This window comes from Schistocerca serialis, chromosome 3 (genome assembly GCF_023864345.2).
Source record: "Schistocerca serialis cubense isolate TAMUIC-IGC-003099 chromosome 3, iqSchSeri2.2, whole genome shotgun sequence".
Classification (NCBI taxonomy): domain Eukaryota; kingdom Metazoa; phylum Arthropoda; class Insecta; order Orthoptera; family Acrididae; genus Schistocerca; species Schistocerca serialis.
This window is the reverse complement of record NC_064640.1, coordinates 253,060,021-253,087,364: the sequence shown is the minus strand read 5'-3', so window position 1 is coordinate 253,087,364 and position 27,344 is coordinate 253,060,021. Positions and strand designations below refer to the sequence as shown.

At 45.2% G+C, this 27,344-nt stretch overlaps 1 protein-coding gene across 4 annotated transcripts in view; it reads left to right on the top strand.

Moving 5' to 3' along the window:
* LOC126470006 (protein artemis-like) overlaps positions 1 to 27,344 on the top strand; it is a 208,042-nt gene that overhangs the window by 109,748 nt on the left and 70,950 nt on the right. For all 4 annotated transcript variants that reach the window (XR_007586108.1, XR_007586109.1, XM_050097477.1 and 1 more), the window contains one exon: positions 19,500 to 19,649. Coding sequence is in view for 2 of the 4 variants with exons in the window: in XM_050097477.1 (XP_049953434.1) it covers positions 19,500 to 19,649 (150 nt within the window). In the remaining 2 variants the exon portion in view is untranslated. The remainder of the gene's footprint in view (positions 1 to 19,499; positions 19,650 to 27,344) is intronic.

Here is a 27,344-nt window from a genome sequence, read left to right as displayed (position 1 = left end):
GGTGGGGGTGTTAAGTACCCACTTGGCTGAGCCCCCCCGAAACCACAGGGATCACACTGCTAGTACCTGAGCTGTTAATGCCTCGTGTATGCCCAGGAGTCGATGCTTATCACTTTGGGGCACCAGAACTCCTGGCAATGCCCCCCTGCGGGTTTGGCGGTAAGAATAGGCCCGCGGTATTCCTGCCTGTCATAAGAGGCGACTAAAAGGAGTCTCAAACTTTTCGGCCTTCTGTGATGGTCCCCTGTTGGGTTTGACCTCCATCTCTCAAACTTTTCCGAAGAGCGAGCCGATTGGGGAAGGGCGCCTTACTTGGTGCATTGTGTCCATCTTGCGATCAGACCTTTTGCCAGCTTATTCGCTGTTGACTTGCAGTCCTGCCCGCTCTCCATCTCTTGGGCATGACTACGTTCCTGCGTGCAGATTACACCTTGCACTGTGCAGTGCCTCTTTCTGCACTGACGGCGACCATGGACCACATGTTACCTAACATCCAGCACGGTAGCCAGTCCGTTGTGGTGGGGCCGCCATGTACCCTGTTGGTTGTAGCCCCCTGACAACACAGGGATCGCTCTACTGATGCCTGCGCCGTTAACTCCCCACGTATGCCAAGGAGTAGATGCCTATCCTCCTGGGGTGTCAGGACTCCTGGCAATGGCCATCCTGCCAGGTGGCCTTTGCTGTGGCTGGGTGGCGCCCGTGGGGAGGGCCCTTGGTTGGAGTAGGTAGCATCAGGGCGGATGACCCGCAATGAAGCGTGGTACATCGTCTCTGGTGGCTAGCCGCCAGCAGTCTCTAAGCGTTCTCGGGCTCAATTTAATGCTCAGAAGTACGATCCGAAAGCGTTCCCCTCCCTGGCCACACCGTGGGAGGAACGTAAATCTCAGGATGGCAGTAGCAGTTATTCGCCCCGATTCTTAGTTTGTACGAGAGCTGATGGGGAGTCTTTTCTATCCACAAAGCCTCAGTTCTTCGTCGAGCATTTAGAGGACAAGTTTGGGGAGGTGGAGGGCTTATCCAAAATGCGCTCTGGGTCAGTACTGATACAAACGGCATCCTCCGCCCAGTCATGCAGGTTACTTGCTTGTGACAAGTTGGGGGATGCTAACGTTACCATTACACCACATAAGAGTTTAAATATGGTCCAGGGTGTTATTTTCCATAGGGACCTCCTTTTTCAGTCTGATGACCAGCTGCACGCTAACTTAGAGCGTAGATGTGTTCATTTCATCCGGCGCGTTCATCGGGGTCCGAGGGACAATCAGGTTGCTACTGGTGCCTTCATCTTGGCCTTCGAGGGTGATACATTACCGGAGAAGGTCAAGGTGATGGTCTACCATTGTGACGTCAAGCCCTATATCCCTCCCCCGATGCAGTGCTTTAAGTGCTGGAAGTTCGGCCATATGTCTTCTCGCTGCACTTCCAGCCTCACATGTCGAGATTGCGGACGCCCATCACATCCCAATACTCCATGTGCTCCGCCTCCCATCTGTGTCAACTGCAGAGAGCATCATTCACCTTGCTCGCCAGACTGCAAAGTCTTTCAGAAAGAGCGAAAAATCATGGAATATAAGACCCTGGACCGACTGACCTATACTGAGGCCAAAAGGAAATATGACAGACTCCATTCTGTGAGAATGACATCTTCTTACGCAGCTGCTACAACAACTGTGCTAGCCCCATCAGTTTCGAGAATTCCAGCCAGCTCGATGAGCAGTACAATCCCTCCTGCCCCCTTGCCCGTGGGGGGTTCTACCCAACCGGTTGCTCCTGCACCACCTACCTCAGGAGCAACATCCTCCCACCCATTGGGGACGTCCGTCCCTGCTTCTCAGCCGGAGAAGCGTCTAACTTCTTCGGCTGCTCTCGCCCGTAAGGGTTCCCTTGGGACCCTCCCTTCCCAGGCTTCCACCAGCGGGAAGGATGACGCCCGACAATGGCATAAGTCCCCACCAGCGGCTGGTCGTAGGGCTTCACGATCCTCCTCCGTCCCGGAGACTGATTCAGTGAAGCCTTCCCAGCTGGTGAAACCCAAGGTTCAGCGAGAGAAGTCCAAGCGCAAGACCTCTAAGGCCAAAGAACTTGCGGTGGCACCGACCGCACTGCACCCTTCGAGCTCTGCGTGTGAGGATGAGGTCGAGATTCTGGCGTCCGCTGTGGACCTTGATCTCGCTGGTCCCTCGGACGCCATGGATGTCACTCACACGGGTACTGAATCGGTGGCAGCGAGTGAATAAGCGGCGTAAATTGCCTTCCCCGTCCTTTCACGCCTTTCTCAGCCATGGACAACACCATCCTCCAGTGGAACTGCAGCGGTTTCTTCCACCATCTAGCTGAGCTCCGCCAACTTATCAGCCTTCATCCTTTCCTCTGCATTTCTCTGCAGGAAACTTGGTTTCCAGTAATGCGAACCCCCGCCCTCCGTGGCTATCGGGGTTATTATAAGAACCGAGCAGCTTATGAAAGGGTGTCTGGTGGCGTCTGCATCTATGTCCTTCAAACTCTTCACAGCGAGTCTGTCCCTCTACAAACAGCTTTAGAGGCTGTCGCTGTTAGGGTGTGGACGCCACAGGCTATTACTGTCTGCAGTCTTTACCTTCCACCGGATGGTGATGTCGCGCAGCATGAGCTGGCTGTGCTGCTAGCCCAATTGCCGTCACCTTTCTTGTTACTGGGCGACTTCAACGCCCATAACCCTCTGTGGGTTGGGTCAGTGGCAACAGGTCAAGGCGCCACCATTGAGCATTTATTGGCACAGCTCGATCTTTCACTTTTAAATGATGGTTCCTTCACACACTTCAGCATGGCACATGGCACGTACTCCGCCATCGACCTTTCGATCTATAGCCCTCGCCTCTTCCCGTCTATCCAATGGAATGTGCATGACCACTTGTGTGGCAGTGACCACTTTCCGATCCTTCTGTCACTGCCACAACATCACTCTTCTGGGCGCCCCAGCAGATGGGCTATGAATAAGGCTGACTGGGACTTGTTCTCCTCCATTGCCGCTATTGAGCCTGTCTCTAGTGACGACATTGATGCGTTGGTTCACTCAGTCACCACCGGCATCGTTACTGCTGCAGAATCTGCCATTCCCAGTTCTTCTGGGTCCCCTCGGCGGTGGACTGTGCCTTGGTGGTCGCCTGAGATTGCTGAGGTGATTAAAGATCACCGGCGGGCACTACAGCATCACAAGCGACATCCCTGCATTGAACTCCTCATCACCTTCAAACGGCTGTGTGCACAGGCCTTATCTGCCAATGCAAGCAGGAGTGCTGGGAGCGGTATGTGTCAACCATTGGCCTCCATGTCTCTCCATCGCAGGTGTGGGCGAAGATCCGACGCCTCTATGTCTATCGGACCCCTGTAAGCGTCCCTGCGCTCTCACTGAATGGAGCAGTTTGTTCAGACTCCGACGAAATTGCCAACAGCTTGGCAGAGCATTTTGCTCTTAGTTCCGCTTCTTCCAATTATCCACTGGCCTTCCGCTCCATTAAAGAGCGGATGGAACGTTGGAGCCTTTCTTTTCGCACCCACCATTCTGAATCCTACAATGCTCCATTCAGTGAGTGGGAATTTCACAGCACCCCTGCCGCTTGCCCTGGTACCACCCCTGGGCCAGATCACATTCACTGTCAGATGCTGAAACACCTTTCAGTGGACTGCAAGCGACGCCTCCTCGACCTTTACAACCGTCTCTGGGTCGAGAGTGAGTTTCCGTCACAATGGCGGGAAAGCATTGTCATCCCCGTTTTGAAACCGGGCAAGAGCCCTTTGGAGGTGGACAGCTACCGCCCCATTAGCCTCACCAATGTTCTTTGCAAGCTTCTCGAATGGTTGGTGAGCCAGCGCTTGTATTGGGTACTGGAGTCTCGGGGCCTTCTGGCTCCATCTCAGGGTGGGTTCCATAAAGGCCTCTCCGCCACCGACAATCTGGTGAGCCTGGAGTCGGCCATCCGTACTGCCTTTGCCCGCCGTCAGCACCTGGTCGCTGTCTTTTTCGACATGCGGAAGGCATACGATACGACATGGCGTCATCACATACTTTCTACCCTTCATGGATGGGGTCTTCGGGGCCCTCTGCCGATATTTATCCGAAATTTTCTGTCGTATCATACCTTTCGCGTGAAAGTCGCGGCCTTTCATAGTTCCTCCCTACTCAAGGAGAACGGGGTACCACAGGGATCTGTCCTCAGTGTCTGCCTGTTTTTAATCGCAATAAACGGGCTCGCTGCAGCGGTGGGAAATTCTGTCTCCACTTCACTGTATGCTGACGACTTCTGCCTTTACTACAGCTCTACTGGCATTGCAGCTGTTGAACGTCAGCTACAGGACGCTATCCGCAAGGTGCAGTCTTGGGCTGTAGCACATGGTTTTCAGTTTTCGGCTGCCAAGACCCACATTATGCATTTCTGCCGGCGCCGAACAGTCCATCCTGAGCCGCGGCTTTATCTTGCTGACGAACTCCTTGCTGTGGTGGAGACCCCCAGGTTTTTGGGTGTAGTTTTCAATGCCCGGCTGACTTGGCTGCCTCATATTCGGCAGCTTAAGCAGGCGTGTTGGTGGCATCTAAATGCTCTGAGATGCTTGAGCCACACCCGCTGGGGTGCCGACCGATCTACCCTGTTACGGCTCTACCAGGCGTTAATCCAGTCCCGCCTGGATTATCGGAGCCTGGCTTATGGCTCAGCATCCCCATGTGCGTTACGGGTGCTGGACCCAATCCTCCACAGTGGGATACGCCTTGCCACTGGTGCTTTCCGTAGCAGCCCTGCGGACAGCATACTAGTGGAGGCAGGTGTCCCTCCACTGCGGTTACGGCGCCAACGTTTGCTGGACGCTTATGCTGCCCATGTTTTCAGCTTGCCCGGGCATACTAACTATCGGCTCCTATTCCCACAGTCGCACGTCCATCTTCCAGAATGCAGGCCCAGGACTGGATATACGATCGCGGTCCGCGCCCGAGAGCTTCTCTCTGGGCTTGGGGCTTTACCTCTTCCGCCTCCTTTCTGGGCACCTCTGCATACACCCCCGTGGCGTGTGCCTCGCCCTCGCCCTCGCCTTCAGCTGGCATTGGCACGGGGCCCGAAGGACTCAGTCCCTCCGGAGGCTTTCCGCCGCCGCTTTCTTTCCATCCTAGCAACGTATCAGGGCTCTGGCATTGTTTACACTGACGGTTCGATGGTTGCTGGTCGTGTCGGTTATGCGCTAACTCTAGGGGACCATTCCAAACAACGTTCCTTGCCGGCTGGCTGCAGCGTTTACACTGCTGAGCTGGTCGCCATCTTTCGTGCCCTAGAGTATATCCGCTCCTGCTCAGGTGAATCCTTCGTTATCTGTAGCGATTCCCTGAGCGGTTTACGAGCTCTCGACCAGTATTTCCCTTGTTCTCGTCTGGTGATAGCTATCCATGAGTCCCTGCATACTCTTGCACGTTGTGACCGCTCTGTGGTCTTTGTGTGGACCCCAGGCCATGTTGGGATACCCGGCAATGAGAATGTTGACTGCCTGGCGAAACAGGCCACCAGTAAACCACCTCTGGAGATCGGCTTCCTGGTGACTGATTTGCGGGCAATCTTACGCCGAAAACTTTTCGATTTATGGGACACTGAATGGCGCAACCTGCCCATGCCCAACAAACTTCGCCCTATCAAGGCGACGACGACTGTGTGGCAGTCGTCCCTTCGGGTCTCCCACCAGGAGTCTGTTGTCCTCTGCTGGCTGCGGATTGGGCACACTCGGCTGACACACGGCCACTTATTGCGCTGTGAGGACCCAACTCTGTGTCGCTGCGGCTCTGTTTTATCTGTGGTCCACATTTTATTGGAGTGTCCGCTTTTAGCTGTGCTCAGGCAGACGTTCGCAGTGCCTGACACGCTCCCTGCCCTTTTAACAGATGACCCTGCTATGTCTGGCTTAGTTTTGCGTTTTATTCAGGCAGGGGTTTTTTATCATTTAATCTGAGTGATCGTGTTTTATTTTATTGTTTTGTGTTGATTCTGGCCTTTGGCCTCCGGTTTTAAACTGAGTTTTTAATGTGTTCTCGGTGGTTGGCTTTTCCTTTTTTTTGTTCCTATGGTCGGCCAACCACTGTCACACTCTGTGTGATTTTATTTCGTTTTGTCTGGTCCTTGTCTACGTTTCTTTTGTTCTGTGTCGTCTGTCTCCTATTGTGTTAAAGATTTTTTTTGTTCTCTGTGGGTGTTTTTAGTATTTGGAAAAAGGGACCGATGACCATCGCAGTCTGGTCCCTTGAATCCCCCAAACCAACCAACCAACCAACTCCTGGCAATGGCCACCGTGCCAGGTGACCCTTGCTGTGGCTGGGTGGCACCCATGGGGCGAGCCCCTGATTGGAGCGGGTGTTACTAGGGTGGACGCCTTTTGCATGAAGCGACAAAAGCTTCACCATCCTGGCCATTCTGTGGCCGTCTCTAAGAGTGGTAGCAGATGTGACAGTCCTCCTTCTGATACTTCAGCCTTCCCGTCCCTGGTCACCCTGTGGGAAGAGCATCAAGCTCGCTGGCTTGAACTGAAACCTTTCCCTCGGTACCTGGTTTGTACCAGGACAGATGGTGGAAGTTTTGCTATGACCAAGCCTTTGTTTCTCGTGGAGATGATTGAAGATAAGTATGGCGAAGTGGAATTGATAAGTAAAATGCGGTCCGGTGCTTCGCTCATAAAGACATCTTCTGCTGCCCAATCTGATGCCCTGCATGCTTGTGACCGTCTCGGTGACGTCCCAGTCTCTGTCACGCCCCACCAATCCTCTCTGCGATGACTGTGGGTGCCCCCTCCAGAAGGGGAGTGCCTGTGCTCCCCCACCACTGTGTGTAAATTGTCATGGACAGCATTCTCCACGCTCGCCTGTATGCCCGGAGTTTGTGAAAAAAAGAAGGATTCAAGGGTACAAAACCTTAGATCGGCTCGTCAAAAGTATGACTGGCTCCATCCTGTGTCTATGTCTTCTACTTTTGTTTCTGTTACGTCCATTCCCCATCCTACCTCCTCCTCTTTCCAGCCCCGCCTCATTCGCCCCATGCCTTCAGCCTCCTCCTCCCTCTCCCACTTCCCCTCCCCGTCAGTACCCCTACCCACACCTTCAAGTGCTGCTCCCCCTCCCCCACTGGAGAAGTGCTCCCCTCCTTCAGTGGCCGCCAGTACTGGAGCTCCCTCCCGGGACTCCTCTTCCTGGCACTGCCCTGGAAGGTGAACTACGGCAGCACGATCCTCTGCCAGTGGGTGCCAAGATTGGCTGGTGTAATTCCATGCCCGCCCTCGCTGAAGTCTGCCCTTCTCTTCCTTCCCGGTAGAAGCAGAAATGCAAGAACAAGGGCAAGGCCCCTCTGGTACCCCCTGAGGTGCAGCCTTCCCCTCCTCCTGTCAATGAACCGACAGTGTCTGACCCCACCTATATGGACATTACCCTCATCCTTATCGGTGACAGATGGTGACTCGGCAGCGTGACGACTCCGGTCCCTTTGTTTCCCCTTTGTACTCCAGCTTGAGAATCCTCCAGTGGAATTGTAATGGCTATTTGCGTCACCTTCCAGAGTTGCACCCCCTACTTTCCTTCTACTCTGCCGCTTGTATTACACTGCAGGAGACCCATTTTGTCAATTCGTAGTCACCTGACCTTCGTGGTTTCCACGCTTTCTGTTGGAACCGAACTGGCCGTTTGCGGGCTTCTGGTGGTGTTTGCACCTTGGTTCACAAGGACATTATTAGTAAATTGGCTCCCCTCCATACCACTCTGGAAGCCATTGCTGTCAGGGTCCATCTGGCCACTCCAATCACAACCTGTAATCTCTGCCTCCCACCTGACAGGCCGCCCACATCCCATGCCCTCATCACCATTCTTGAACAATTCCCTTCTCCCTTCCTGCTATTAGGGGACTTTAATGCCCACAACCCTCTTTGGGGTAGTCATACGACTACTGCCCTTGGCAGGACAGTTGAAGCTGTTCAGGCAGGGCTTGACCTCTGTTTACTAAACACAGGCACTCCCACACACTTTAGTGTGGTTCACGGCATTTTCTCTACCATTGACCTCTCCATCCACAGTCCCGGCTTTCTTCCCCCCATTCAGTGGGGAGTCCACAATGACTTATGTGACAGCGACCATTATCCGATTGTTTTGAGCTTTCTTCAGTGTCTCTCGCTCCGCCACCCTCCCAGGTGGGCCATATCTAAGGCTGATTGGGGTGCCTTCACTTCTGCTCCCATCCCCCATGTATTGCCACACGACAGTGTTGATGAATCTACCCAGACTTTGACTGCTGCCATCCTTTCAGCAGCTGTTTCTGCAATCCCTTGTTCCTCAGGTTCCCCATGCCAGAAGATGGTCCCTTGGTGGACTTCAGAAATTGCTGCAGCCATAAAAGGCCGCCACCGTGCTCTTCAACACTTCAAGCGGCACCCTTCTACTGCTCTTCCTCTTGTCTTTCAACGGCTCCATGCACGGGCCCACTACCTATTCAAATTTCAGAAATGGATTTGCTGGGAACAATACGTAGCTGCCATAGGACCACACACCCCCTCTTCACAAGTCTGGGCGAAACTCGGGCGAATTTTTGGCCACTGTCCTCCTACCGGGATTGCAGGAGTTTCTGTGCATGTTGTTGTCCTTACCAATCCGGACTTTGTAGCACTCCCCATCATCAAGAAAATGGGGCTCCACAGGGTTCCATGCTGAGTGTCCCTCTCTTTCTTGTAGCCATTAATGGTCTGGTGACAGCTGTTGGGCCGATAGTGTCCCCCTCTTTGTATGCTGACGATTTTTGTATCTAGCCCGCTTCCTCCGTAATGGGCATTGCAGAACACCGTCTACAGGGGGCAGTCTGCTGGGTGCACTCATGGACTCCCTCCCATGGCTTTCAGTTTTCGGCGGCCAAGACATATGTCATGCATTTTTGCCTTCACTGTACAGTCCATCCCCATCTGGAACTGTTCCTCGATGGCCAGCCCCTCGAGGTAGTGGACACCCATTGCTTCTGGGATCTGGTCTTCGATGCCTGGTTGACATGGCTCCCTCACCTTCGCCAGCTGAAGAAGACGTGCTGGTCTCATCTCAATGTTCTTAGGTGTCTGTGCAATACAGCCTGGGGTGCAGACCGCACTGTTCTCCTGCGATTGTATCAAGCGTTGGTCCAGTCTCATTTAGACTGTGGAAGTCCGTTGCCTTCGACGCTGCAGATCCTAAACCCCATCCACCACTGTGGGGTCCGACTTGCGACTAGTGCCTTACAGACTATTCTTGTACTTAGCCTTCTCGCAGTGGCAGGGATTCCACCACTGCGAGTTTTGCGCCAACAACAGCTGATACCTTCTGTGCTCCGCATTCACTACACCCCAATGCGCTCTAATTATGGTCTCCTTTATCCAGACACAGAGATCATCCTGCCGCAGCGCTTGCCATGATATAAGATTACCTTGGCTGTCCGCATTCAGTCACTCTTTTCTGAACTTCAGCAATTCCCTTGACCACCTCTCTTCTTTGCTCACCCACGTACCCCTCCTTGGTGCGTCTCTTGGCCACAGCTCTGTCTTGGTCTCTCAATTGATTTAAAGGATTCTGTCCCTCCGATGGCTCTTTGCCACCAATTCTACTGTCTCATCAGTTCATTGCAGGGTTCAGAAGTGATTTATACTGATGGCTCCATGGTTTGTTGCCGCACTGGTTATGCTTACACCTATGCGCAACACACATAACTTTGCTCCTTGCCTGATGGCTGTAGTGTTTGTACTGCAGAATTGGTAGCCATCTTGCGCCCACTGGACCATATCTGCTCATGCTAAGGACTATTCTTCACTATCTGTAATGACTCATTGAGTGGTTTACACACTATCAGCCAGTGCATCCCTCGCCATCCAATGGGCATCGCTATCCAGGACTCCCTTTCTCTCTTTGCTGAACGTGGATGCTCGGTGGTTTTCATTTGGACCCCAGGCCATGTTGGGATTCCTGGCAATGAACTTGCCGATCGACTGGCTAAGTTAGCCACTACCAGGCCATCTCTTGCTATTGGAATTCTGGAAATAGACCTTCGCTCGGCATTACGTCGTCAGGTTTTGGGCCTTTGAGATGCAGAATGGCACACCCTTTCTTTGCCAAACAAGCTGAGGGTGATTAAGGATTCTACAACTCTGTGGCAGTCCTCCTCCTGGACCTCTTGTAAGGCCTCTGTTGTCCTATGCCAGCTCTGCATTGGCCATACTTGGTTGACTCACAGATGTCTCCTCGTTGTGAGGACCCCCCTCTCTGTCGTTGTGGATCAATGTTGACTGTGGCTCACATCTTATTGGACTGCCCCAACTTAGCCACCCTGCGATGGACTTTTAGCTTTCCAGACTCGCTACCCCTGGTGTTGGCTGACAGTGTCTCAACGGCGGATCTCGTTTTACGTTTTATTTGTGATGGGGTTTTTTATCGCTTTATTTAAGGGTGGGACCTTCAACCTTCTTGGTTGGTTGGGGGATGGCAGGCCATCTTGCTCCTCCCTTCGCCATAATTGGACTGGCTTTGACTGGGCTTGGTGGTTCACCCCCTCCCTCTGCCTTCCCACTCCTTTCGTTATGGGGTCTGTTATATCTTGAGCATCTCTCTTGTCTCCTGTGCTTCTTCCTTCATGCCCTGTCGTTAGTGACTTCCTTTCCCTCACCTCTTCTGTTCTTTTCCTTCCTTCCCTGTCAATATTTTATCATTTTATGGATATTATAGGTCCCTCTTTTAATGTGGGATTTTATCGGTTTTAGTTAATCTAAGGTTGGAGGGACTGATGATCGTGTAGTTTGGTCCCTTTTCCAACCAACCAACTAAATTGAAATCAATGTAATGATAATGTGGTTACAAACTGAACTTGGCTTGCTGTGCATTTGGAAGTTTGTCTTCTGAATTGACCTGTCATATTTTGCTTGTTGTCTTTGATACTGATCTGTTTGGGTAACGTAGTAAAAGAGGAAAGAAATATGCAGAAATGAATAATAAAAGCATTTATAATGTTAACCAAACTGCAAGGTCTCTTAAGACATTGTCATTTTTATACCAACTGGTACTCTTTAAAGGTATCGTGTCCAATAATAAATGTCACTTTCCAATATGTACCAGACAGAGTTTTACGCAGGCTTCAAATTCCGGATTCTGATCCAAAGGGCTTTCAAAAATTTTCTGTGTTCATTAGGCTGAAAACTGGAAATACTCAGAGATTTAAAAAAATAAGCAGACATTATTAGCTACAGCTTCTCTAAATTATCAGTATATCAGCCGGCTTCATGGCTGAGGTTGCTAATGCTTGCTAGTGCAATTAGTGGTACACTTGAATCCTGGTGGTGAAAGTAAGTTTCATCAGCTATTTTTGGCTAGAAGGGAGAGAAAATGCGGTGGTGCACAGTGCACAGGTTAAGCTTGTTCTTCTTCTTCATGCTAGCCAAGAAAAACAGACTCTGTGGTGGAAATCGTTTCTTGATCTTCATGCTCTCATTTCAGTTCCTTACATTGAACAGTTACTGTGCCTGGCGCCTGCTATGCAGTATGCTTAGATGGAACTTTGAAGGCTTGAACCGAGCTGGGATCCCCATACTATCACTTAATCACTTCTGACTATAATACTGCTCACTGTATCACAATGTGCCATTAGCTATACATGCTCTCTGGATGGTTCTAAATTGTGAGAATCTCATTGCACTCAGCAAGCATTAGCTGGATTTGGATTTGATGAACCCAGGTTTCCCAAGCTGGAGGCTGGTTGGTGCCACCAGTTCATTATATTTATAACAGCTCGGGATTCTTCAGGATCCACAATTGGGAATAGGAGTGGAATATCATGTGTTCCAAAGGGTGAAAATTTAAAGTTAACTGCTTGAATTGCAAATATGGTAGACACAAAACCTGAGAGGCAAAGTAACATCACCCACATTTTCTCAGAAAACTAACATCAACCTATGTTTACATGATACTCATTTTAGACCACCCAAAATCCTTATGCTAAGCAGTTACAGTCTACAGTGGAAAGACGATTTCCTTGGATGCAGGGTTAGAGGTGGTGTGGCAGTGTTCACTGATGACTTGTATTACATGTCCTTCTAACCACTAACCTCCAGATTGGTTCTGTAGTAATTTATTATAGCCTCAAAAATATTGGTGTGTTCTTCCTGTCTTCTATGGACTAATACAATTTGATGTTAATACCTTGAAGACCCCCACTAGGTTCCCACAATCCGTTTTGTGGGTATGGGTGTGGCGTGCACGGGGCCCGGAGCTATTGCAGTCACCTTCCTTTTTCCAGAATGCATTACCATCCCTGTTCCTCTCCTTCCCTGTCCTTGCTCCTTTCTCCCTACCCCCTCCTTTCCCTATTGGTGGACTTCTTTATATCAACTTGGCTATCCTCTTGGCTTTGTTTTGGTATGTGCTATTGTTTAGTTTGCTGTTTCCATCTTCTTTTCGGTGTTTTTGGTCCCCTTGGGATTTGACTTCCATTTCCAACAATTTCCATTGAGTGTGAGCCATTTGCAGATGAACTCCCAACCTAGTTTCTATGGTGCAGGCTCCTCACATCTCCCTCTCCCCCTCCCCTCCATTTACCCCTTGCATCCTGGCCCCCTCCCTGTTAGGTCACCAGCACAATAACCAGTCCATGTGGTGGGGCTGTTAAGTACCCACTTGGATGAGCCCCCTGACAACACAGGGATCACACTGCTAGTACCTGAGCTTTTAACACCTTATGTATGCCAAGGAGTCGATGCTCATTGCTTTGGGGCATCAGAAATCCCGGCAATGGCCACCGTGCCAGACGGCCCTTGCTGTAGCTGGGTAGTGCCCATGGGGCGAGCCCCTGGTTGGAGTGGGTGGTACTAGGACGGACGCCTTGCACATGAAGTGACAAAAGCTTTACCATCCTGGCCATTCTGTGGCCGTCTCTAAAAGTGATAGAAGACATGACACTCCTTCTTCTGATCCTTCGGCCTTCCCCTCCCTGGTCACCCTGTGGGAAGAGGGTCAAGCTCACTGGCTTGAATTGAAACCTTTCCCTCGGTACCTGGGTTGTACCAGGACAGATGGCGAAAGTTTTGCCATGACCAAGCCTTTGTTTTTCATGGAGATAATTGAAGATAAGTATGGTGAAGTGGAATTCATGAGTAAAATGTGGTCTGGTTCTTTGTTCGTAAAGACTTCATCTGCTGCCCAATCTGCAGCCCTGCATGCTTGTGACCATCTCGGTGACATCCCAGTCTCCATCGCACCCCACCAATGTAGGTTCCATCACCAATGAGATGCTTTAAATGCTTACGGTTTGGACACATGTCTTCCTACTGTACCAATGATCCGCTCTGCGGTGACTGTGGGCGGCCCCTCCATGAGGGGAGTGCCTGTGTTCCCCCACCAGTTAGCCTTACCAACACACTCTGCAGGCTTCCTGAATGCCTGGTGAGTCAGCGACTGTTTTGGATCCTTGAATCCCTTGACTGTTTGTCATCGACTCAAGGTGGTTTTCGCTGTGGCCGCTCTACAGTTGATAACTTGGTCCACCTGGAGTCTGCTATCCAGTTGGCTTTTGCCCATCGGCAGCACCTCATTGCAGTCTTCTTTGGCCTGCATAAAGCCTACGACACCACCTGGCACCACCACATCCTCCCACCCTTCGGGAATGGGGACTTGGTGGTGCTCTGCCCATTTTTATCTATAACTTCCTTTCTTGTTGCTCTTTTCGGGTTGAAGTTGGTTCCTCCTATAGCACTCGCCATCAGCAAGAAAATGGGATTCCACAGGGTTCCGTGCTGAGCGGCCCTCTCTTTCTTGTAGCCATTAATGGACTGATGGTGGCTGCTGGGTCGACAGTGACCTGTCTTTGTATGCTGACGATTTTTGTATCTACGTCGCTTCCTCCGTCATGGGCACTGCAGAACGCTGTCTACAGGGTGCAATCTACCGGGCGCAATCTTGGGTTTCTCTCCCATGGCTTTCAGTTTTCGGTGGCCAGTGGGATAAGGAAATCCTCCCTTACTCTCAAGCACCTCAGTAACACAAAAAACCCAAATGATCATGCATCTCAAGAATACTACCTCACCTACAAAAGAATAAATAGAAAAGTGCTACTAACAGCAAAGAAGTCTCATAACAATAAAATTAAAGATATAGGAGAAAACAAGATAAAAGCAGCCTGGAATGTCACTAAACAGGAGACAAATAAAAAAAAGCTAAACAAGAAAACATCCTTTTACATCACAATGTTATTATAATACAAGAGCCTAAAAATGTAGGAAACTTTGCTAATCTATATCTCAGCAATATAGCCACCAAACTACAACAAAAATTTGACAGAAAACAACATGTACAATCATTAAATAATGTTCCAAACACAATGATGCTGCAACCCATCACCACAGAAGAAATAACCAGCATTCTTCAGAACCTAAACAATAAAACCGTAACAGGTATAGATGAAGTGCCTATGTGCCTGCTTAAGGACAGTATAGAAAGTCTCAAAGACACACATCATAAATGAATCGTTCATCACAGGTAACTTCCCAGAGGCACTAAAATATGCAAAGGTTTTGCCCATAATTAAGAAAGGCAACGCAGAAAATAAAGAAAACTACAGACCCATATTTTTACTGTCATCCTTTTCAAAAGTAATAGAAACCATAATGGAAAAATAGACTAGTGGGATATCTAACAAAGTACAATCTTCCGTGGAAAGAGCAGCTATAGCTCAATTTACAAACATTGGTCTTCAAGAACTAGATAAAGGAAACCAGGTAACACGCATCTTCCTAGACTTCACCAAAGCTTTTGATACAGTCGACCACATAATCCTGCTAAACAAACAGGATGCACTTGGCATAAGAGGAGTAGCAAACAGATGGTCTCACTCATACCTGATAAACAGGGTGCAATGGGTAGAAATCTCTCACACTAACAACAATCACACTATAAAATACCTCTCCGATCCAGAGTATATTAACATTGGAGTCCCCCAAGGAAGTGTGCTTGGTCCGATACTCTTTCTGAAATATATATCCGAGATTTTTCGAAGAGTATTAAACATGGTGAAATGTTACTGTTTGCTGACAACTGATACCTCACAAAACATACTAAACAATAAAGCTGAAGAAACACTTAAGCAAATGTGCAACTGGATAGATAACAACAAACTTACTTCAAATGTAAACAAAACCAACAGTATCAGCTTCCACACCAATAAAAAATCCAATGGTAACTCTATAAAAGTGAAAGATGAAAACATAGAATGTGTTTTAAAAACAAAATTTCTGGGGACGCGTATTGACGCTCAACTAAAATGGACTGAACATATTAATGCCCTTGGAAAGCGAATAGCATCAGCATGCTGTGCCCTTAGAATAATAAAATCGGTGTGTAATAACTCATCCACCAGAGCAACTTACTTTGCACTCAGTCATTTGTTATGGAATAATCTTTTGGGGAACAAATACTCAGAATATGCAAACAATCTTCAAACTACAAAAAAGAGCCATCCGAATTACGAAAAATAGTAACAAGAGAATGCACGTTTTTCGAACAGTGATTCACATAAAGAAAAATATCAATCAGTACCCAATGAACAGTTTCCTACAAGAACATGAAACCAGATCAAGTCACCACCTACATCTGAGCAGAAAAAACAAAACGAAAACACAGAATAGTGTACTATACAATGGACTTAAACTATTCAACAAACTTCCACAGAATATAAAAGCTAGAAGTGAAATACATGCCTTCAGACATAGCCTAAAAAGTTATTTGTTCGAAAAATGTTTTTATTCTGTCAAAGATTACCTGGAAAGCAGATAAATTTTTGTCGATAATGTGACTGATTAAGTACTTTAACTAGGGGCTTGCTTTGGTATGTTCAATAACAGAGTGGTACATCATGTATAATCATGAAACACAGTAAGACAAATAATTGTAGTTTATATTTAGGAAATGCAGTTGTACTTTTATATACCCTTGTGTCTGTATCATCTATATGTATTTGTTGACAAAATCCATACAATCTATATTGTCTACAGATGGATAGAAGAAAAAATAAAATAAAAAGTTGTGTGTCATGCATTTCTGCCGTCGCCATACAGTCCATCCCCATCCAAACCTGTTCCTCAATGACTAATCCCTTGAGATGGTGGACACCCATCGCTTCTTGGGTCTGGTCTTCGATGCCTGGTTGACATGGCTCCCTCATCTTCGCCAGCTGAAGAGGACATGCTAGTTACATCTCAATGTTCTTAGATGTCTGTGCAATAGCACCTGGGGTGCAGACCGCTCTATTCTGCTGTGATTGTACAAAGCGCTGGTCCAGTCTCATTTAGACTATGGGAGGCCTGTTTATGGTTCTGCGTCACTTTTGACATTGCAGATACTAGACCCCATCCACCACTGTGGGGTATGACTTGCAACTGGTGCCTTCCAGACCAGTCCCGTGATTAGCCTCCTCGCAGAGGCAGGGATTCCACCACTGTGAGTTTTGTGCCAACAACAGCTGATATCTTACGTGCTCCGCATTTGCTGCACCCCAAAGCACCCTAATTGTGGTCTCCTTTTTCCAGACACAGAGATCAACCTCCTGCGGCAGCGGCCACGTGTGGGCTTACCATGGCTGTCTGCATTCAGTCACTCTTTTCTGAGCTCCAGCACTTCCCTTTACCGCCCCTTTTCTCTGTTCACACTTGTACCCCTCCATGGTGCGTCTCTCGGCCACAGCTCTGTTTTGATCTCTCCATCAGTTCAAAGGATTCTGTCCATCCGGAGCCCTTCACCACCAATTCTACTGTCTCCTCAGTTCATTTCAGGGTTCAGAAGTGATTTATACTAATGGCTCCATGGGTGCTGGTCACACTGGTTGTGCTTAAACCTATGTGAGACACACGGAACTTCGTTCCTTGCCAGATGGCTGCAGTGTTTTTACTGCACATTTGGTAGCCATATTGCATGCTCTGGACCATGTCTGCTTCTGATCAGGACTGTCTTTCACTATCTGTAGTGACTCCTTGAGCAGTTTGCGAGCTATCGGCCAGTGCTTCCTTCACCACCCATTGATCATAGCTATCCAGGACTCCCATTCTCGTCTTGATCAACATGGATGCTCAGTGGTTTTCATTTGGACCCCAAGCGATTTTGGGATCCCTGGAAATGAATTTGCCAATTGACTGTCTAAATTGGCTACTAACAGGCCATCTCTTGCTGTTGGCATTCCGGAAATAGACCTTCGCTTGGCATTACATCATCAGGTTTTGGGACTTTGGAATGCAAAGTGTCTATTTTGTCTACTTGTGCTGCTTCCTTCATGCCCCTGTCATTAGCCACTTTCTTTCCCTCCTCAGTTCTTCCACCTTCTCCCTTCCTTCTCTGTCAATAGTTTGTAATTTTATGGCCATTGTAGTTCCCTCTTATAGTGTGAGGTTTTTAGTTATTCCAAGGTCGGAGGGACTGATGACCACGTAGTTTGGTCCCTTTTTCCATTCCAACTAACCAACCTTGAAGACCTTGTTGGTTAACTGTACCACCAGTTTCTGGAACAGGTTCATTCAAAACTCTCTGGTAAACTCACCAGACAAAGTGTTTCTTGTGATTACATGGGCTCTCCTGGTGTAATAACTGATAGTATTTTTCTGGGGTCTGCAGCCAGGTCACGAAGTCATCTTGACACGATATTTCCATGGTCCACCTGGCCACCATCTTCAGGTAAGTAAGCTGTTGCATCAACTCACTGGAACTGAACCAGACTGCAAGTGGCAGCTCCCTTATAGCAGCGGAAGGCCAACAGTACATGTGCACTAAATTGTTGTAACTCCCCTCTAATTGATAAATCACTATCAAGCTCTCTCACGATGTCAAATGACTACTGAGGTCGCTGATATGGAGTACCTGGCAGTAGGTGGCAGCACAATGCACCCAGTATGAAAAATGTATGTTTTTGGGGGTGTCTGGCTACTGTTGATTACATAGTGTGCTACAATAGTCACTGAAAGCTTCACACAGTGCTCTCTTGACAGTGAAATGCCTGTCATTAAGCATCTCTCTGTATATAGTCCTACACTTCGTTTTACATCTATTATGTAGTAGCCTGTGTTTTTTTACAGTTACGGTATACCATAGAATGTAAGCAAGCTGGTAAAACTGCAAGAGAGGAACACATTGTGATTCAGTGTGCTATTCCATTACACACTTTTGGTCAACCAGGTCTGACCTCCATAAGGGAAGATCACCATATTCTGCACCAACTACATCGTAACCCTTTTATATGTGCACCTGCTATCCAAGAAAAAGTGATGGACTTCCTTCAAGATTCCTTATCATATTGAACCGTTGGTCAGACACTAGCAGCAACTGTACTAGGAAATGTCTGTCCAGTGTGTAGGCTGCTGTTGACACAACAGAACACAACACAAATGGCTTTGCTTGAGTGGTGCCATGACAGGGAAGCATGGACTGCCGATCAGACATTACATTGTGTTCAGTAAATTAATTGCAGTTCTGCACTACCTTGGATGATCATTGTCAGCGAGTATAGTAACAATCTGTGGAGAGATCCTCTTCTTCCAATGTTTCAGAGAGGCACAGTGGTCTTACTCCTGTGTGCGGGGACTTTGGGTATGACTTCAAATCATAGCTGGTAGTGATTGAGGAAGCTATGCCATACGACCGTATGCCATGGACATACAGCCTCCTTATATGTTACACTTCATGCTATAGTATTGTGGTACCATTTTCTCAGCAGGATGATGATTGTCCATATACGGCAGTGGCTCTATGAACTGTCTGTGTAATTTAGAGGTACTTCCGTTACCAGCAGGATCTCCAGATCTGTTCCCGATAATATATGAGTGGTACCATCTTGGATATCAACTCTATCCCAGACCAGTATTCAGGATATCAAAGACTAGTTAGTTACAACAGTGGTGGGTCAGCTTGACTCAAGGGAAGATATAATGACTTTATGACACCCTTTCCAACTGGATCAGTGCATGCATCCAGGCCAGATGGGGTGCAGTGTCGTGCTGCTAAATGAGCTCATACAGCCAAGTTCATTGTAAATTTGACTTGATTTTGTAATTATTACAGTAACGTCATATAATCTCTCAACCCATGAAGTTTGATTTTCTTTCCACCTCCCCTTGTGGATGCTTTACATTTTTATTTAGGCAATGTATGTATCAACCTGTTCATACGTTTTATTTCATATAGCAGTGTATCTTCCTGTATTTCCCATGTTGCTGTTAATTTTTTGACTTGGTTTAAGTGTTAAGGTGTTTCAGCTTCAAGAGAAAGCCTTTTTAATTTGACAATTTTGTTTTGAATGTGATTAATCATCACTGCCCTTGCACGTAAGCTACAATATTGTTCTTTATGTAAGGAATAGAGGTTTCCAGAAAAGTAGATTAAACTGAAAACTTGGCACAGGGCATTCTTCTTCTCCTTTCTGTTATGAAAAGAAAAGAAACATTATAAAAATTCATTATAATGGTGAACATCCCTTTTTCAGCCACTTTCTGTGACATCAAGGGGTGGTTACCATTGCCAAGTAGCTCACTCATCTCACGCATCATTCAAAGAGCTTGCTGATTTTATATATACACTGAAGCCCAACCATATAGTCCCAACTGCTGTACCTTCTTGGAAGTCCATGCGTGAGGTGAGTGAAGTAATATAATTTGTGTTGTAAGTTTGATATATTGTGAATTCCAGTCACTCAACAAAAACAATAAAAACATGCAGTTCTTTTGACTAAATAAGCCATATTCATCTCTTTGTAGAAAAATTTGTACAAATGTGTTTAATGTAATTTACAAATTATTTAATATAGTAACAAGTAAAGGTTATTATCCACTTACCTGTATCTACATTCCTTAAAAGACTGTCATGACTACTTCAAAATTTTTAGTCTATTCTGTCTATGGAACGGATATTCTCCACTATTTTTTAAAGTAGATGTCCCTGTTTTGTATCATTGTTTTAGTGCATATAGGAATATTAATATAAATGTCATTGCAGTGTTTCTATACAGGATGTTTGCGTGATCATCATAAAACTTTCCATAATGATGGAGAAGGAAGAAATGTATCAATTTGTGGTTTGTAACCCTATGTTCCAAAATATTCTGGGCAAAAATGAGAGAATTTCATTGCTGTTTTGATGATACAAATTTTTGTAATAATTTCATTTACTTGCACCACTTACACGAGCTGCTACATTCACAGTGGTTGTTAAAATTGGTGTGCCCCAGCTTCTGTGCTGGTACGATATTGTTACACAAAGTTCTCTTGTACTACTTTGAACAATCCATTGTTTCGTGAACAATCTCACAGGCAGCAGAAATTTTTGCCAGGAGATCCTCTTCAGTTTTGAAAGATGCCTCATACCCAAGACATTTAACATGAATCCACAAAAAGAAATCAAATGTGGTCATATCAGGTGAAAGAGATGGCTACATAATATTCTTATGTACATTGCAGGAAATCTCTTATGCAGACGCTTATGAGAAAGATGTGTGAAGTAGCTTGGGGTTCAGTCTTGTAAATCTTCTAGCAATGTGGGGTGTATGAAGTGTGCTCTGGTGCAATTAAGAAAGGAGGAAGCCTGCTAACCAAGCATTGACTGTGCCATCTCATTAGTTCACTGCTAATTTTGTAACAGTTAAAGTGTGGGAATTCTCAACAACACTCTCATATCTATTGTCGATATTAAGCTTTCCAGTTGTGGTGAAAGAAGGTTTCTCTGAGACATAAACATAGTTGAGACAATGAGGATCATTCATACAGTGCTGCAGCAGACACTGACTTGACAAAACACAAAGTTTCAAGTCAGTTGATGTTCAGGTTTGCAGTTTATATGAATATTAGGTCTGTGACTGCTGGATGTAGCTATCAAGTTTACCTACCTTACATTATTAAAAGCTATATACATAATTAAATTTATTACATCGTACAAATGCTGACTGGTAGAATCTCATTTTCCAGTTGGAGAATTGTTCCACGATGTGTCTAGTTTCGTAACTTTTGACTGATTTATTTTCTGGACCAGGTTTTTTTTTCCCCAAATTGGTACATTGTGCTTCTGCACCATCCCTTGGTTAGTATCACCACCACCACCACCACCACCACCACCACCACCACCACAGAAAAAGTGCTGTGTGTTATTAAACAATGAGAATCCCACTGTATGTTGCTTCATTATGCAGTTTAGTCCCTATTGGTCAGCATTTTCCAGTGGATTCCAAAATCAGATAAGTCAACATGAACAAAGTCATTTTGAAGAATAGGTGACCTCTGTAATTATAAAGCACCATAGCTTTTAGGGTTAAGCACTAATTTGCAGTAGACTTGATGTCCCAAAAAATTATTTTCTCCATACCAGAAGTGGACTAGTGTCACAATGTTAGCACCTACCTGACTCAAAAATCTACTGAAAAGAGCAAAAGATACAGGAAGATACCAGCTAGACTATTTCATGGTTCGACCATATTTAAAAGACTGGATTTGCTGTCATAGAGCACATTCTAGTGCTGATACGAATTCATATTGTAATATAATTATTGTGAGTAGAGTGTGCTTCTTTGGCTGATTAGTCAACATGTTTGGCTGCCAAGTGGATGAGCATCCCTGGTATTGATAGATATCTTTCTTTGGGGTGTGACTGGAACAGAGTTCACTTGATGCTACTGGGACAACTGAGGAGATCCTTGAAGGAAGAATAGTGGATCTGAGTTTAAAAATCTGTTACCAGTAGCTGAGAGTGTGATGTGCTGGCCGTCTGTTCCTCCAATACAGCCATTCAACGGCAACTTAGGCAGATGATGGTTGGTGGGTCATTTTCCTACAAGGATCACTCTGTTGTGAAAGTTAATTTAGTTTTATTTTTGAATAGTCAAGTGACTTATGTAAGAATATATAAAAAGGAAGAACTAGCTGTCTGCTTCAAATAAATCGTAAGACTTCTGACAAATTCAGTTGCATGAGTGATTTCATGTTTGTACTATCGAGATAGATAATAGCCGGCCAGTTACTGACACTGGAAATTCCTTCCACCACTAGCTGTATCTGAGTTGAGTTCCCCGCACAAACTTGCACAAATGACCTCAGCTATGGAGGCTGGAGAATTTTTATACTGAAATACATCCTCTGTTCCCCATGATCTTGATCACCTTGTGCTCTGAAGCTGATTCATGCTAATGTTACTAAGAACAATCACAGATGTATTAATGTACATTTGTTACGTCACAACTGGTTTCATTCAATGTTCATCATCAGCTGACACTGTCATATGTCTTTGTAACAAACTCTCACAGAATTGTGCACATATCATGAGCATGCAGACTAGGCTGTCAGTGCACAATATGCCATGTTCCTTGCACTTGCTGCTCACTGTGCTTCTGTCAGGCAGTTGGCAGGTGTTTACATGCTCATCATGTTCCAGAATGTCCCTTCATTGTTATGTGAGACGATTACACTTCTCGGGTCATGATATCGACACATTTTTCTGTGAGAATTTGTTATAAACTCTGTTGGTACTGTCACTAGATAACAATCACTGAATGAAGCAAGTTGTTGATAATAAATATATCTAGTTGTGGTGGTTCTTATTAATTAGCTGTGCCTTCTGAAAAGATTGTAGACTGTATTAATAAAGAATTTTTGGACCTTCAGCTTTTTAAGTCTAACAAAAATGAGCAGTGCTTACCTGAGTTTCAAGCACATTGAGTTCTGGAAAATTTTTGAGCCTTATTTTTTTAGCTGGTCACTACATTGCAAGTCAATCTATTTCACACACTGCTATGGTTATGTATGTAGTTGTGGTGGGAGTAGAGATCGGCATTCAAATCCCATTGTGATTACTTAGCTTCCGGCATGTGGCCCACTTGCAAGGCATGCACGTGATATGCTGTCACTAATATGGGTGTACATGCAGAACACAACTGACAATATATCTTGGTTCATGAGACCATCATTTGTTCTGATTTCTGTGATTTTGTTTGTATAACACTCTAAGTTAGATGGTGCAGTAGTTAAGACACCAGATCCATATTTAGGGGGAATGGATTTCAAAACCCTGTACAGCCATCCAGATTTGTGTTTTTCCATGGTTTTCTTAAATAATTTAAGGTGAATGTTGATGTGGTTCCTTTTAAAAGGACTGGTTGGTTTCCTACTCCAGCCTTACTCAATCTGAACTTTGCTGTGTCTCTAATGACATAGTTGTTGGAGATATTAAACCCTAACCTTTGTTCCTGACTACACTATCATGAGATGTGTTTGCTAAGTGCTCTAGCCTGTACGATATAAAATGCCTTTGTCTAGGTTATGTTCAAATGCCTCTTTCTTTTTCTTGCAAGTTGTACATGTAACATGTTGCAAAGCAGTGATATGAGGTATGTTGTAGTATCCAGGGAATGTATCTCAGCTGACCATGACAAAAGATTCTATGGACACAAGGAATGCACAAATTTTTCAGACATGCAGTTTTTTTCTCCATAAGAAAGTTATTTGCCAGTTACTGGTTTATCCTCTGCTAGGTAGTCAATAAGGATAATCCCTCCTGTATCCCAGAAACATTTATCATAACATTTTTAACAGAACAATTAACTTTAAAATCATGTGGATTCTTTATAAAACAGTCCGTCCAAACATGCATTTTGTATTTGCTCATCAAAAGTGACATCTATGTTACACAAAAATTGCTGATGGTTAATTCTTAATATAAATTCTTAACGTAAAATTTCATATACTCATTTCTGCATAGCAACCACATTTGGATTTCGTGAGGTATTAACTTCTTTGATCTGATGGTCGAATGTCATATCTTCACCTAACAGAATAAGGGGAACACAATCGCTCCGCATTAGTTCCTGCCTGTCATAAGGTGAGTCTAAAAGAAGACCAATATGAGGATTGTCTCACCTAAAGTGAGCTTAGAAAGTTGATAACACATCACTGGCATTAACAGCCTTTGGATTTTGATTCTGATGATGTACCACTCTAACCTTTTCATAGGGTGTGTGCGGTCCGGGACAACCAGGATATCTGGGAAAAACCCAGGAATTTTTTATCCAGGAGCAAATTGGGAAAACCAGGAATTTTTTAGAATTCTGGGAATTTTTCATTGGTTTAGTCTTCAGTTAAATTTTTGTAATTTTGACTGGTAACAAAGAATTTTACTGTATCCCACTACTGCAGAATAATACTGCAACAATAAAATGTAAACAACAGAATAAAACCAGAATAAATTTAAGTTGCAAAGGCAGTTTGCCATCTACAACAACAAAACAAAGTGCACACATAAGTGCCTGCCAAAAGTTAAGTGGGTCAAAGGCTTCAGGATGAAGATGCTTAAGATGAGTGTGATGTCGCAACTGTTTACATTAACTTCTGGTAAACCTTCCGGGATGTAAGGTTGTGGTCCATGAAACTCTTCAGCTCCTAACGTTTCGTCCAGAGCTGCACTGGACATCTTCAGAGGGGTCTTTTCCTCCGCTGAGTCTTGCCAACTGACGGGTCGGACGTCTGAGAGCGACTTATATATCGTAGAAAGTGGGCGTGACCAGAGTTACACGTGATATGCAGAGATAATCTTTGTCAGAGATAAAACTTAACTATCGATCGTAATCTTGTCACGGATAAAACTGTCTAGCAATTCTGTACTGCTGCTGTCCAAATATCACTAAGTTTCATGGTCTCTTCTTTCCGATTAAAATTATCCCTATGTTTATATATTTCAATTGCTTCTCTACAAAGCCGTGGGTAATAGTTTGTCATTGTAGATAAAATTTTTGTTTCGGAAAACTTCACTTGATGATTTCCTGACTGAAAAGCGTGTTCTGCTACAGCAGATTTATCTGTTTTTCCTAATCGGCAAAGACTTCTGTGTTCTTTTAACCATGTATTTAAGCTTCTTTTGGTTGTTCCAATATAAATTTTACCACGTGTACACGGAATTTTATATACGTCACTGGCTGATAGAGGAGCGCGTTTATCTTTTACAGATCGGAGAACATGACAAATTTTCTTCGTTGGTCTAAAAACAGGTCTAATATCATGTTTACTTAAAATCTTTCCAATCTGATCCGTTACTTTCTTTATAAAAGGGAGAGAGACTGTATTCTTCCATCGTTTTTCGGGCTTGTCCTTAGGCTTTTTGTTGTTTGGGTGCAGAATTCTGCTTACTTCTTTCTTTGAGTAGCCATTTTTCTCAAAAGTGTGCTTCAAATGTTTTAACTCGACGTCTAGATACTCCGGCGTGCAAATCCGTCTGGCTCTGTCAACGGATCAGATTGGAAAGATTTTAAGTAAACATGATATTAGACCTGTTTTTAGACCAACGAAGAAAATTTGTCATCTTCTCCGGTCTGTAAAAGATAAACGCGCTCCTCTATCAGCCAGTGGCGTATATAAAATTCTGTGTACATGTGGTAAAGTTTATATTGGAACAACAAAAAGAAGCTTAAATACACGGTTAAAAGAACACAGAAGTCTTTGCCGATTAGGAAAAACAGATAAATCGGCTGTAGCAGAACATGCTTTTCAGTCAGGAAATCATCAAGTGAAGTTTTCTGAAACAAAAATTTTATCTACGATGACAAACTATTACCCACGGCTTTGTAGAGAAGCAATTGAAATATATAAACATAGGGATAATTTTAATCGGAAAGAAGAGACCATGAAACTTAGTGATATTTGGACAGTAGCACTACAGAATTGCTAGACAGTTTTATCTGTGACAAGATTACGATCGATAGTTAAGTTTTATCTCTGACAAAGATTATCTCTGCATATCACGTGTAACTCTGGTCACGCCCACTTTCTACGATGCATAAGTCGCTCTCAGACGTCCGACCCGTCAGTCGGCAAGACTCACCGGAGGAAAACACCCCTCTGAAGATGTCCAGCGCAGCTCTGAACGAAATGTTAGGAGCTGAAGAGTTTCATGGACCACGACCTTACATCCCGGAAGGTTTACCAGAAGATATGTCATCCGGTCGTGAAAGCCTTCATACTATGTTTACATTAAGTTTGTTTTCAGCAGTTGCCAGTGGGCTCATGCCCATGTGCAGTTGAGTTGAGTATGAGCACTACCTATTCCAGCTTCTGGTTACCTGAAGTGTGGCTGCAGCAGTAACAAGAAGCAGTCATGCTACACAGAACAATTTTTCAGGTGCGCCCAAGCTACCAGATACACACATGCACAGAGCAGTCTGGGTTGTAGTGTAGAGGGGGAGAGTGACCCATATATATGATTAGTGATTTGCTGTTTGCTCTTAGTTTACAGATCACATTTAAAATGAAAACAAAACTGATTTCTGTGGCTGGGAGCTATCAAGTGAATTAAAATACGTTCACATAATTACGGGAGGCTAAAATATATTATTAGTTTCAGTTTTCTGATTTTATTTTATGTCCACATTTTTGGCAGTCAATCATTAGTAGCTTTGCACAACAGTGAAGTTATTTTTGTCAGTTTGCTAAATAAATGTGGCTTTTATTAATCTTTTCATCAGATGCAGTCATTTTACAAGAAACGAAGTCTTTCATTCCACACTATTGGCTAGTTTCAACTGTTCACTGAATTTCAAGTGCACATTTTCATCTTCTGGTATGTTTGGCATTATGCCATAATAAAGAACCCAACATGAGACAGTACAGTATTGCTCCAAGAAAATTTGCATCCCAAAAAGCATATTGGAAAGGTCGAGGCACTTCATTGTATTGTATTGTATTGTATTGTATTATATATCTGGACATACAAATGTGTCCTCTAAGCTGAATGATGCATTTTAGTATGGTTTACACAATTCCTATGCTCTTGGAATATCCTCTAATATGCCTGTTTATTTTATGACCTCATGAAAGATCTCTTAATGCTGTATGTGTATGAACATAGGGCTTCCTACACCTGTTTTCTGGCACTCCATGGCAGCTGCTGAAATGAACCCATGTCTAAGAGTTTGTGGGAAGATATTGTGAATGGTTCTTTGAAAAGCGTTATTTTCAAAGGAAATTTCCTTTTGCGCAAGATGTACTGTCAAGTGTGAGAATGAACAATGAATTTCTTGCATCACAGAGCATTTGACTCTCATTTAAAACTTAACACTTTGAGGACCAGCCACTTAGAATCATTTCAAGCCCAGAAGACCGGACATTAATGCCATTATTTAAAATTTTCCTGGTACAGTTGTGTGATGTATCTTAAAGTGCAACACACACACAGAAAAAGACCAATATTATATGTAAAAGCTTAGCTTTTCTTGTAGTTTATTAATCTTCAAGGCCAATATTATATATGAAAATGTAGTTTTTCTTGTAGGTGCACTATGTGATTAATGTAAACCATTAACTTT